Source organism: Alosa alosa, chromosome 13 (assembly GCF_017589495.1).
Source record: "Alosa alosa isolate M-15738 ecotype Scorff River chromosome 13, AALO_Geno_1.1, whole genome shotgun sequence".
Classification (NCBI taxonomy): Eukaryota; Metazoa; Chordata; class Actinopteri; order Clupeiformes; family Clupeidae; genus Alosa; species Alosa alosa.
Window position 1 is genome coordinate 11,498,046 of NC_063201.1, and position 13,647 is coordinate 11,511,692.

At 45.5% G+C, this 13,647-nt stretch overlaps 1 protein-coding gene across 4 annotated transcripts; it reads right to left on the reverse strand.

Moving 5' to 3' along the window:
* Positions 1–319: 319 nt before the first annotated feature.
* vegfaa (vascular endothelial growth factor Aa) lies at positions 320–12,468 on the reverse strand. Of its 4 annotated transcripts, none has more exons than XM_048260773.1 (7): positions 11,856–12,468; positions 10,328–10,370; positions 8,080–8,276; positions 6,697–6,773; positions 6,541–6,573; positions 2,144–2,275; positions 320–446 (listed from the first exon to the last, which is right to left on the reverse strand). In XM_048260773.1, the coding sequence occupies exons 1-7, from the start codon at positions 11,919–11,921 to the stop codon at positions 425–427; spliced, it is 570 nt and encodes a 189-aa protein (XP_048116730.1). In that variant the 5' UTR covers positions 11,922–12,468; the 3' UTR covers positions 320–424. The 4 variants fall into 4 exon arrangements, 3 of the variants coding, with proteins under 3 accessions (XP_048116730.1, XP_048116731.1, XP_048116729.1); XR_007195463.1 differs by lacking the exon at positions 320–446 and adding an exon at positions 3,942–4,321; XM_048260774.1 differs by lacking the exon at positions 2,144–2,275.
* Between the last annotated feature and the right edge of the window lie 1,179 nt (positions 12,469–13,647).

Here is a 13,647-nt window from a genome sequence, read left to right on the forward strand (position 1 = left end):
GAAAAAGATTGGTTTTGTTTAGAAGGCAAAACCACAGTCAGCACTGTCCATTAGCAGTCTCTCTTCACTGGCACTGAAGAAGATCCCATTCACGCACCAAGTGGTGCATTCGTTCACTTGAATGTAGTGTTTCCAATTTATATAGCAGCGGTACACATTGTCATCTTCTTTTTAATATATATTTATACACTTACTCATATATTAAAATCTGGAAAATGGGAGGATTTCTTTCACGCTTTCTCTCTTGTGGTGATGTGTTTTTGTCGATTGTTGTTTTCGTTTGTTAGTTTGTTGGGTACGGTTGTTGTTGCCATTGTTATTTCTCTTTCAGTCAGCCCAGGGAATGCGTCCTCATGTGTAAAAGAAAGTGCTACGTAAAAAAAATATATTCCTTCGATCGGTCTCCACCACTTTTCTCCGCTAATCATCTTCTTGGTTTGTCGCATCTGCAAAGACACAATGGAGAGACTGGATTAGAGGTCGGCCCCATGATGAAAGGTGCAAGCAGGAGACAATCTGACACCTCCTAATCCTGGAGATCTAAAGATGGCCGAAAGTGGGATTGTGTGTGTGTGTGTGTGTGTGTGTGTGTGTGTGTGTGTGTGTGTGTGTGTGTGTGTGTGTGTGTGTGTGTGTGTGTGTGTGTGGGGTAGCTTGTTATGTCTAATCAGACATGCACCCTCTCATTGTGTTCTTTCTAAATACAATTCACACCACAGACGGGGGGGTGAACTAGAGGTGGAGTAAAGGTCAAAGGGCATGATTTCGGGGTAGATTTTTTCCAGGATTCAGAGTGCATAAGAGTGTCTTCCACTCTATCTTCAAAGAAGACATGAAACGTTCCCACAAAAAAAACACACGGCTCTACCATCAATTAGTATGGTCACAGGTTACATGGGTTGGACCACGAGAAGCAAGCAGCATGGACACCTTATTACTTCCTCCCCAACCACTCAATTTCCAACACGCCTCTCTTCCCTGGAATGAGTTTTGATTGGCCTGTCTTACTGCGGTTAGGCTTTTGATTGGATGATGTTAATAGTAAGGCTTGAGTTGCAAGGCGTATTCGGTCACAAGTACAGCAGGCTGCTCATGAAAGAGTATCAGAGAAAATGAAATACAGTGCTTGGGGCCATTAATTCTAGCCAATGTCACTGTGAGCAGAGAACTATATCTAAGATTTCAATACTTAGAAGTATCTAATGTGAGTACTCCGCCATGCAAATGCAACAAGTCAGTAGAAATGGATATATGGAAACAAAATAGAGTGAGACTTTTTTTGTGCTATCCAATAGTTGACCAAAAGGTCAACCAATCTGAAGTGTGACAAAGGAATTCTGAAACTGAGCGTGCTCACAAAAGCATTGGTAAGAATTGTTAAGGCCCATGGTGTGCAAGAGTAGCTACCCACACTGTATCAGAGCTAGATCCTGACCGGATTCAGACACTATTTGGGAAGTGGGGCATAGCAGGTCCTGTCTTTTCACCTCTTGCACGTTTCTGTGCTGGCAAAGCCACTCACTCACATTCGCATTGCTTGGTGCCAGAACGTTCTGTATGAAAGGCCACAAACTTGACACTGGGTAACGACTGAGTTGGCCACACCACTGTTCAGTCAATAGTGCGAATGATTAAAGTTCAGTCGAGCACAGTCACAGAGTCACAGAGCCTGTCAATCTTTCCTCAAGGCTCAATGCAGGCATATTTTAGGTTGACTTAAATCTAGGATAGCACAGTAATTGGGCTGAGAGGACCTAAACAAGAGGACCATCAATCCTCTAAATTAGCTGACTGTGAAGTTTATAGAGCCCCTGTGTAGGGGACAGAATGAGCAAATGTCAGGTAGGACCATTTGGCATTCACAGTTCTGACATCAAGCAAAGATGTCAAACAAAGAGAAGCACTCTGACAGAGTAAAAGGAGAAAAGTTCTTTGAAAAACACACAAAGGCGAATTCACACACACACACACAAACACTGATACACAAAAGCACAAACATGGACACGAAGGCAACAATCAGAGAAGCATGCTTTTCTCTGCCAGGAAGAAAACATCGAGGCATCTTGATCAGAGGACGGATTCAAAACGAAACAAAACAAAGAGACCAGAGCAAGTTGTTTATCGTAACATGTTGTAAACAAACCTGCAAGTTCTTTCGTTTAACTCAAGCTGTCTGGACTTGCATTGTAATTGTGTGAATTTGCAGGAGCATTTACAGGTGATAGGGTCCTGCACATACAAGCGCTTTCTTCTTTCTGAGCAAGGCCCACAGTGGCTGCAAGGGAAGCAAAAAGGAAAGAGAGAGAGGGAGAGGTAGGGGGAGGGAGAAAGAGAGAGAGAGAGAGAGAGAGGGAGAGACAGGTCTAAGCTAAAGCGTTCTGGGCAAAGAGAGGAATAGACAGACACTCATGCACCATCCTATACTGAACCCCACCCCCACCCGTCCCAATAACATCCCCCCCGGTTCCCTCAGCCCCCTCTTCATCACCTGATACATCCGATCTCCTCCTCATCCTCCTCATCCTTCAACAATGAGCTATCCCACAAGTCTCAGGCCCGTACATGAAGCTTGAGTAGTGCATGAGTAAGGCCATGTCAACACAGGGTGCTGCGCAACCCAGTGGGGTTTAATAGGGGTTAACTGGTAAGGGGTCAGGTGAGATATGTGAGCTAAGGTAAGGGGGTGTTAACGAGGAGAGCGGAGGTAGCATGTGATTTGTAAGCTTATGAAGTCTTATGCACACATGGTGTGGCTATCACACTCACATACACACATACACATACACACACCCAAATACACACATGTGTGATAAGACTGAGTTGGCAACATTTAAGCAACAATGAACACAGACTCATGGACACACACACACATGATCCTGTTCAGTACACACACTTGCATACACACACACAGTTTTTTTTTACAGGTTCATGTGTGATATGACATAGCCCACACATTGCAACACATAATGCAACATTGCTCCATGAATGACACATGTGCAGAGTAGTGGTACAGGCCCCCATCCAGACCCTATAGCATCATGCAGCTCGAGGACTCGACACAGACAAGTGAATATGAGGTTGGCATTTTAATGGGTCCAGGGCTTGCAGCAGAGGCTCAATGTAAGGATTAACACACGCAATCGCTCACCCTAATCTCAGTGTTGGCACAGTCCCAGTTCACTCCTCTGCCGACTGAAGGGAGTGGGAGTTTGGGGGGGGTCAGGGGGGTGGGGGTCAGGGGGGCAAGACGAAATAAAATAAACTAGCTTCTGGTGGCCGAGAGGTGCAGTATACTTCACGATCTTATGATATTTTAGTGTTCACACATTTACTACAATAAAGATGGACTGTGTTGTAAATATTAAAGAAAAGTTTCACTGCAACTAGAAGGCCACTCCCACACCCACTCCACAGCCCCCATTCTACTACTCCTCCTCTCTGTGGCCTTTGCCTCAGCACCAACCTGCACAGTCCTCCTGCACAGCAAAGCCACACTACAACGTCGTCCACATAGACCAGACTGCTGAGAGTCCGAGGAAATGCAGCCAGCAGCCCCACCACCGCTAGCTGCCACCGTCCAACAGCGACAACACAGAACAGAGACAGCTGAGCCTAGCAGAGAGAGACACCAGGCTGGGGTCTGGGACAGCCTGTAGGTTAGGGCTGAGCTACACCAGGCGCGTAACTGAAGCGTTCCGTTCGCGTTGCGTCTGCTGCAACAATTAGCTTCCATTATAATCAATGGAAGTAGCTACACCAGACGTGACAGTGGGAAATGCAAAAAAAAAAAAAAAGACCATTCGTTTAAAATGGATATTACGCGTGGCGAACGGAACGCTTCAGTTACGCGCCTGGTGTAGCTCATACCTTAGTGTCTCAGAAACAACCACACAGTCACATGCAGGAGAGGGGTTGGGGGTGGTGGTGTGAGAAACCATTACCTGCCAGCCCCTCACTTCCAATTGCTTTAGCTGGGGCTTGAGAGCAGTTGGGGGTGGGGGCTTCAAATGAGTGGGGTTACGTAAAAAAAAAGAAGAAATTAAGAACATATAGTGGAGTGGAAAGCTGCCAGCCAATGAAATGATGGGGGATGGGTGGGTTCATTCATTTGGTTCTGTTTTTGTTTTGTTTTGGTGTTACGCAGAGCACAGAAGCTCCTCGACCACCAAGCCAAAGACCAAGAGAGAGAGACTGCCCGTGTGCAGGATCGGTGCGCTGCTGGTGTAGAACTCCAGCCTGACGGCTGCCTCCCTCTCTCTCTCTCTCTCTCTCTCTCTTTCTCTTTCTCTTTTGGCCTTTGCCCCTCCCCTCCCTGGGTTTTCTGGAAAACAAGAGAGGAGAAGAAAAAAAAATGCAAAAGAAAGACAGAGAGGAAAGAAAAGAAAAGAAAAGAAAAGGGTCTAAATATCTAAATTGAACCAGGATGAGTCATGCAGAGATATCAATTAATCAATGCTACTTAGGAGAACAGGAAGGGAGAGACGATATAAAAAGTCCCTAACAGGAATCAACACATCTAGAGCTATTGAGTATCTATTTGTGTGTGTGTGTGTGTGTGTGTGTGTGTGTGTGTGTGTGTGTGTGTGTTTGTGTGTTTGTGTGTATGTGTGTGTGTGTGTGTGTGTTTGTCTTTGTGTGTGTGTGTGTGTGTGTCTGTTTATGTTAACTGTATGTGTTAGCCTGGTGTGGTTGTCTGAGATTATGAATGCGTGTGTTGTTTAGCAGGTGGGTTACCGTTAAGGTTAAGTTTAGTTTGTTGTTCATTTTGTAAGTTACTTGCTGAGCATGTGTATATGTGTGTGTGTGTGTATTATGTGTACGTGTACGTGTATTAAGCTCAATTGAGTTAAATATGTGAGTGGATGTGCAAATGAAGTGTTATTGGCAGTGACGCAGCTCAACCTGTGCCTGTGAGTCTCTGTTCATGTCCTCACACGGCCCCTCCCCCATGGAGTCCTGCCTACGTGCTGAGAACCAGGCTGGGCAGGGGGGGGCTGCAACGAGACCACACCACCACCTCCACCCCCCCCCACCACGCACACACACACACACACATCTCCTTCATGACAAACGGATTTCATTTAGCCTTCTCAGCTAACATGATCCTATCACCTCCTAACCCTCTCCCAACGCCTCAAACCTGCGGAAGACACGTACACTGCTTATCCAATTAGACAAACGACATCAGCAGGACTCCTTCACAAACCAGTACAGCGGCATCAAAACACAGACGCATACACACACACACGTGCACAAACACACACACACGCACACACACACACACAGACACACACACACACACACACACACACACACACACACACACACACACACACACACACACACACACAAACTCACACAATAACAGTTACACAAACACAGGCGCCTGAAATCCCTTTGACAAACTGACCAACTGCAATGTCTGTCGACCTCAGGGCTCATCCACTATTTACAACGCTAAAAATAAAAATAGGTTAACCGAGTGACACCTGCTACTATGATTAGTATCTAGAAACAGCCCGGGTCAGTCTCCAGCAACTGGAGAACTGGGCAGTCAGGTCGTCATGAGGGGCCATGGGTGGTCTGAAAGACTCTCCCTGGCCACAGAGGCCCTCAGAGACGTCGTTAAAAAAATAAATAAAAAGAGCTAGCTAGCTTACTAGCGTATCTCTTCTCACGCTGTAACAGATAGCACTCTCCACTGAGGAGCCCAACAGGACCTATAAAAGGCCCCTCTTATCAGGAAGCCAGCTACGGAGAACACACAACACACCTGTCTGGTGCTTTTCCACACTAGAGGACATGGAGCAGCTACACTTATGGAGGCATTGTGGGTACATGGAGATTCAGATTCCTTTGCTGCCACAAGCCAGCAGGGAAGGAGAGGAAAGGGATTTGAGGAGTTTGGTAGGGCAGAAACCCACACCAACCCCTATTACACATCTCTCTCTCTCTCTCTCTCTCTCTCTCTCTCTCACACACACACACACACAAACTCTGTTTCTTACTTTCTATTCCCCCAGCTGACTGCCTTTGGGAGACACAAACACCATACACCACCAGAGTTGTAAAGATACTGCACCTTCACCATCATGCTGTTCACTTCAGCTGTAGCACTAGCTCTAGCCGCTAGCTGCTGCTAGGGGGGAAGGGGGCTCCATCCTTGACTAGAGTAAAGTGTCCAGCTGACTGCTTCTCTTCTGTGGTCACATGGCATGTTCAGCAATGCCCTCTCTGCCTGTGTGTCCAGTATCGCCCCGGGCGGACGTCGGTGACTCATACAACTTTTAAGTGGCGAGGCCTGGCGCTGGCTGGCGACTGCGTTACACACAGCTGGACATGATCAGCGTGTGGAAAATCACCACCAGCCGCCACGCCACTCTTGTGTGGAGCAATAGGGGGCGACACTGAGCACACAGATACCTCCCTCTCCTTTGCCTCCCTCCCCACCCCCACCCCACCCCACACCCCACACCCCACCCCACCCCACACCACACATACACACGATTAGCATGAACAGCGACAATAGAGTTCACTTACTTTTCTTTCTTTACTTTAACTTCTTGCTTTGGTCTGGAGGAAACAAGGAAGAGAAAGAGACATGTTTTAGACTCCATGTGTTGAGTTTTACTGCACGTGAAAGCAGTGGCAGAAGGCGGTGGTGGTGTTTTGGTTGCTGTTCGGCATGACACTTACTTGCATTCACACCTCGTGTGTTCAGTGAAAGTCAGCTGATACCCATGCTGCGATACACGCTGTCTGGTTCGTATTACCTGCATTGGGGGGACAAAACGAGGAGGGAGTCAAAGGGTTAAAATCACCAACTCAGAGGAGGGGAAAAAAAATCAACACGTGTGGTGTGTGTTTTTATCAGTGTGGGAAAACAACACAGGCTGTTTCTTTTTTATCACTGCGGTGGCTACTACAGAAAAGTATCAGTCGGATTTCTCCTGCTCCCCAGTGTGCAGTGACCCGCCCCTGTGCTAGCCTGCTCTGACCACCATCACGCCACGCTCTGGCCACTGATTGACTGCCTGATTATCAACTGTGTCTGGTGGAAGGCATGGGCTCTGGCGCATTCTTTCACTATCCTCCTCCTCCTCCGCTGCCTCATACTGTATGCCCTCCTAGCAACCAAAGCAGAGTAAAGAGAAAGTGAGTGAATGAGAGAAAGTGATTCTGAGAGAGAGAGAGAGAGAGAGAGAGAGAGAGAGAGAGAGAAAGAAAGAAAGCACAAGAACGGGCAGCGCGGAGTGGGAAAAACTGACCACATAAACAGGGGCGTAAACAGAGTGCACACAGGGGTAAACAACATAGCTGACATGCCAGGCTGAGAGTGCTGTTTCCCACTTCCCCAGCAGCAGCACAGGAGGGCTGGCCTGAGCAAAGCACAGACACTGAGAGCACACCGAATGGAGAGGAGAATAAAAGAGAAGAAAGGAGAGAAAAGAAGAGAGGACAGGAGAAGACAGGAAAGGAGAAAGAAGAGAGGAGAGGAGAGGAAAGGTGAGCTACAAAGCTGAGCTGAGGAGCAGAGAACACTGGGAAGTCACAAAGCAGGTCTGTCTGTCTGTCCGTTTGTCACTCGGTCTGACTGATTCAATTTGATTCAATTCAGTTAAATTCAACGAGTGTTATGGACCCTTTCAAGAGAGTTCCATTATCAGCATCATAGTTGGCCCCACAAGACTTCCTTTTTAACATTCCATATGTTATCTTAATGCAGAGGAAGTAGATTGGGGCCCAAATAGAATGTTCAAGCATTGTTTTTGTTTTTATTGTTGAAAGGGTCCATTGGCATGACAAAACACCCTTTGACACTGAGAAAGTAAAGCATGTCATCTCTCTCTCTCTGCCTCTGCCTCTGGCTCTCTCTCCCTCCCTCTCGGCCTTCGGATATCTCTCTGGCTCTCTCGTCCTTGCACCTGCTCTCTCTGAAGAGTTCCAGGCTTGCGAATGGTGGGGATTTTTTGAAGGGGTGAGTTAGTGAGTGTGGCCGTGATGTGTGTCTTCTGGTACTGGGTGATGTACTGTAAGTGGGGTGCAGGGTTGGAAGCTGAGGGGAGGTCCTTTGCTCACCTCCAGAGTGACATTGCGCGTGTCCGTGGGAACACATTCGAGCGCTTCGTCAGGGCAGCACCCTGCACAGCGCATGAGAACCACGCAGGCCGGGTGGTAAGTGTATTCTGTGTCGTCTGGGTACTCTTTCATGATGTCCACCAAAGTCTCCCGCGTCCGACACATGCTCTTGTTGTACACTTCCATGAAGGGAACAACTGCAGAGGGAAAGAAAGAGAGAGAGAGAGAGAGTGTGAGAGAGAAAGAAAGAGAGAGAGAGAGAGAGAGAGAGAGGAATGGATCATGGTCAACAACACAATTCAATCCAAACTCACACCTGTTTTTCATTTTTAAGAGATAGTCCATGGTCTGTCAATATGGCTCTAAAATAGAGGAAGTTCCTAATGTGTGGCCCGGGGCAAACCCAGACACGTGCGATGTGAGGAGCTCTGGCCTGCTATAACAAACAGCAATCACTAAAGCCTTAACACCCACCTCTGCTTTCTAAGCGATTATGCAAGATTCACGTCACCTAGGGCCTACACTGGCTGCTGTGTTTGTTTTGCACCTGTCTTGTTCAGTGGCCACTCCTCTTTCCCTGCTCATCCGGTCCCCTAATTCCACCCCCCTTTTTTTGTTCATAAAATCTCTTCTCTCCTTTTGCTCATTCATTCATGCTTTATGTCCTCCTGTTCCTCCTGTTATTGTCCCAGCTCGCAGCCGAGGACGAGGAGGGCTCTTGTGTTCCTTTGTCACAGAAAAAGGTGTAGGCCTTTCCTTGGCCATGCTCATTACCAAATCCAGCTTAGCAGATAAACAAAGGCACAGATCTGTAGCTCCAAGTGCAAACAATGGCTGCCATTGTGTGGGAAAGGGTTTTAATTTTCCCCCCTCGCGAAACATGCGGCAACACACATACACACACACTCAAACACAACCAGAGACGCGCATATGTATGTATATTTCATCTATACAAGAGAAAAGAAAGAAACTAAACAAACAACAATCATACCAAACACCTTCCATATTATGGTGGGCATTGGACTGCCATGTTCTAGAATGATCTGCGGACATGCACAGCAGACTGTCTGTCTCTCGGCTCTGTGTGACCCCTGAGCCTCGTGACCCCACGAGCAGCCTGGGAGGCAGTGACCTCAGGCACTATGGTGCCAGGGTTGACCTATCACCTCTGACCTTTTAAAAAAATAAGCCCACCACCACGCATGGAAGCTGTTTTCTGCACTAGTGAAAAGCAGCCTGTGCTAACAACACCACCACCACACCAGCAGCAATACCGGCACCACATGCGATGGCCTGCTCAGCATAGCCCCTAAATCCACACAGCTGCGTGTCGGTGCATAAACTTCTGTTGCCGATAGCAAACGCAACACAAAACAGCCTCTTTGGGATAAGGACCATGTTTGGCTGCCCAAGGGAAGGATGTCTGCTACACAAGGTCATTATCATTAAATGTCTGGATTAGTTATTCGCTCACTCGTCAGGAATTGTGCCACCAACACAGATGACTGTTTTCTATCCCTTTTTTCTTTCTTTCTTTTTCTGTTGTAAATACCATCCTTCTGGAACAGGCATATCATATTCACACTTACTACTACAGTCACAACTTCAGTCTGATTAATGTTGGATGCTGATTTTTTGTTTATCACAGAATGACAATAAAATAAAATTAAAAAAATAGCACACTGTTGCCATGTATGTGAAGCCTAGCTGCTATACTGCTCCATGTGGTCTGCTAAATAAAATCTTGTTGCCTTTTGCCATGGCTGTTTGAACCTGTCATGGTGCTGATAGTTGCCTATCACATCTGACACGAGTACAAAGAGTGAGCGACTCACACAGTATGAAGGTCATGATACTGTGGGAGTGAGCGCTGAGCTCAGTATCAACACGAAATACTCTTCTGCAGGCCACCGTGCAACAAACTCCAACCTGATCTTGAGGTCAGCAATTTGTAGTCAACTGAATTGTGTCATACCTACTAAATAAACACCATTTGACGAGTGCCAATGTATTATCTGTATGAGATACGACCTAAGTAATATGTTATTTTTGTTTCAACGTTTATTACATTTAGGGTGAAGTTTAAAAGGGAAAGCGTTCAAACAAATGCTGGCTTTCAAGTCAGCCCACGCGACCGGAAGGTGGCGGTATATTCTCCTACTTCTTTCTACATCACCAGAGCTCAACTCATCGCATGGATTTATACATCTAAATGGTAATTCCAGGAATATGTCCACATGTCACTTACCTTCGTTTTTGCCCTTGACTCCTTCCTTGGGTATATGAGCACACTAAAAGAAAGAAGAAATAAAGCATACAAATATGTAAGTCTTCTATTTTTAATCTTCTGAAAAACTTGTGGTATGGGGGAGGATCAACTTGGCTGTAAGGTTGCCAATTTGGCGATGATGACCATGGCAATGATGATAACTGTACTACAACACAGACGTGTATCTACGTTTACCACATTTTATCACCTGGCCCGTTACTACATATCTAACGCAGATATTTGTACATGGCTTGAACGACATTGTGGTTTTTAGATTCATATAGGAAGGTCACACTCCCCCACTCCGCAGACAAGTGAGAGTGTTTGATAATCGCTTCCCGCCGTTGGTATCGTTCGGATAGGCTGCGTGGGATAGTCACGTTACCTCAGGTGGTATACTGGTGCAACAGCTCGCAACATTGCGTGAGAAACATGACGATTTGACTTCATCACTGAAGTAGCCTGAAGTAATCCATCTGCTTCATATCTATCGCATTAGAGTCGCTTAATTGGGGTTCACTGTTAGAGATCAGCAGGAAGGGGCTAATTCTGCGTACATTAATTGTAGCAATTTTTATGATTTTTTGTGTGGACTGAAATTTTGAAGCACTTGCCTTGCCTTGAAGCGATTTTCAATGAATGACGAACCTTCTAACAGCCGAACATCACAACCATTAAACCACAATATGTCGTGTAAAACAGTCACACAAATGTTAGACGCCATTAAACGCTCGTGTGACTCAAAAGTTTCCATTGTTAGTCTAATAGAAAAGTAAACGAGGTTGTGCAGGCAGGCGTGAGAGAGTTGAGCGGAGTGAACCTGTAAACTTCACTTGCGGTTAAACACAAAATAACGTTACCTCTAATGCCGCGAATTTTACATTAGGTTATTAAATAACATTGGCAAATACATCTGGGCAGTGGAGAAAGCATTGCGAAATATAACGATGCATATAAATCCACATGCGCGCAGTGCTGACGCTTTTGCGCACACTTGCCGGCTGTAGCCTACCGATAAGTTGCGCGAGAAATGCCATATAAGAACCATTTACTGGATAGCCTACCAATTGAGTAAATCGTACGTAATGCCATATGATTACTAATGTTGCACTTGATTATCAGAACAAAATATAAAAAATGCGCAAAAATGTCCCCGGTTAGTTACTGTAGTGTGTTCGGTAGGTTTCAGTTAAATTGTAACATGGTAACCCCATCATTTTTTTTTCTGTACTGTCATCATCAGCACATTGCTGCTCTTGACACTCTTTGCTTGAAATGAAATAGCCTATTATTATCAAACAGTCTAGCAATGTGCAAAAGCCATTCAATTCCATCCTAAACTGTGGCTGGTGCAGCATTGTCCTCATGAGAAATTGAATTGACATTGCAAGAGCGATCGTTAATTATTAATCATTAAGGGTTTCATTAATTAAACATGCAGCACATTATCTTCAATAATCAGTTCAGCTTATCACCCCCTCCCCAGTATTCCAACAGCGAGTCTTACCTTTACTGCGGTCAGATGAAGGAGCGCCGCAAAAAATAATTGTACCAAACTGACAACAAAGTTCATGGTGGTAATTCCAAAGGTGGTACAGGTTATATGCTGTTTAAATCGCTACTATTGAAAAAACTTGAGACGAACAGAAGCAAAAGACAAATGGCCGAAATCTCTGGATAAGTTGCGCTATAGTGACACCGATCCCATGTTGGCGCACTTAAAGCGGACACCTGGGAAATCCTAATGGAATAATGTCCTGGAACTGCCTCCAAAATATTATAATATAAACATCCACGGTGCCTAGGCGTTCACTGTCTTCGGCTGCAAACACGGGTATTCAATCCAAAGCAAAACAAAAAGCCCATCATTGATATATGGTATCACTCCAGAAAAACTAGAAAAACTTTTAGACGTCCAAACCCAACTCTGATCAAACCCTGGACAAGATCAGAACACACATGCTTGTCCGATCCCCCTCGAAAGAAACACGCATTTGCCGGTGAAAACTGATCCACTGAAAATTTCCCAATTTAAATATGGTTCAAAGTCGTTTCCTGTTGCTGTTTTTCTGTTATGTTGTGTCTTTGTTCCACTTCACCGTTTAGACCTCCAGCGCAGAATAACGCGATCTTGTCCCTGGCCGCGCTTCTGTAGCATTGCCCAAGGGGCGGGGCACAAGGGGCGTTCGTTGCGTGGCGTGCGCGGAGTCAGGACTAGGCTATTATAATTCTGCCTTTAGATATCACACGATTAGATGAGGAGCAAGCTACGACAGTGGTGTGATCTTAATATAGGCGTAACGGCATAAGGATAATGGTTTAAAACAACAGTCGGTGGATGACAAACATGATATTTAATATTTTAACGTGAGTCTCATTCAGTAGTAGGCTAGCCTACCATACGTCTTTACAGACAATTTGTAAATTCTGTCTTTTGTCTGTAAATTGGTTAGGCGAGAATCTTTAGACGGACGTCTTCCTATCTGAAGGGCAAAGTGCGACGATATGTAAGAGCAAAATTATGGACTATGTCCCATCGTCAGTTAGGTGACAACAGAAAATCCGACACTTTAACATACAGTAGACAATGACATGGAGATTCACATCGCCACTGTCTCAGTTTTTCCGTGCTGTTGTTGTAGGCTAACAAATGCAATCTTAGTTCTGCTGGACACCCAGCTCGAATGCACCATTTTACCAGTCTCATTGTCTATTACTCGTTTGTCACTCTATACCCTAAACCGGTCAGAAACCGACGCTAAATATTATCCATTTGCCAACTAACAGCCAACTCCAGCCCCGTCACAGATTTTTTTTACATAGGTTTACTTGATTTATTTACATCATAATTCTGCATCAATCAGGCAAATTGCTTACACAAAATTATAGCCTACACATCCCAGGTTGCTACAGAGAAAGTATCGGTCTAGCCTTTAAGATGTATGTACCTGAAAATACCCTCTTAATGCAGACAGAACGGACCGGCAAGCTTGAATGAAGTAGGACAGATCTGCATAATGCTTCTGAAACTTCTGAAGAACACCTGATCCTTTCCAAGGACAGTAGCTCTTAGGTAGTCCACTGGTGTCCTGTTTAATGATAATGTCTTGCCTGGCATTTGTCTTTGTTCCAGAAAAATATAAAAGAAACTACTGAAATCTCAATTAATTTGGAATTAATTCCAAATGTATGTGATATGATGGGATCTTAGACAATTGTTTGAAACACTTGTTCTTGTTTCGGGCAAGGGACATGAGGGGCTGATCACGGGGCGGTAGTTAGTTGGTTACCTGGGGGAG

Bases quoted from the DNA above. Each gene is read 5' to 3' on its own strand.
- vegfaa (XM_048260772.1), bottom strand. From the start codon at position 11,921: ATGAACTTTGTTGTCAGTTTGGTACAATTATTTTTTGCGGCGCTCCTT. The intron at 6,774-8,079 runs GTGAGCAAAGGA...CCCCCAATGCAG, and splicing joins CGCGCAATGTCACTCTGGAG to GTAATACGAACCAGACAGCG. The intron at 4,322-6,540 runs GTAAGTGAACTC...CTTGTTTTCCAG, and splicing joins GTTAAAGTAAAGAAAGAAAA to AAAACCCAGGGAGGGGAGGG.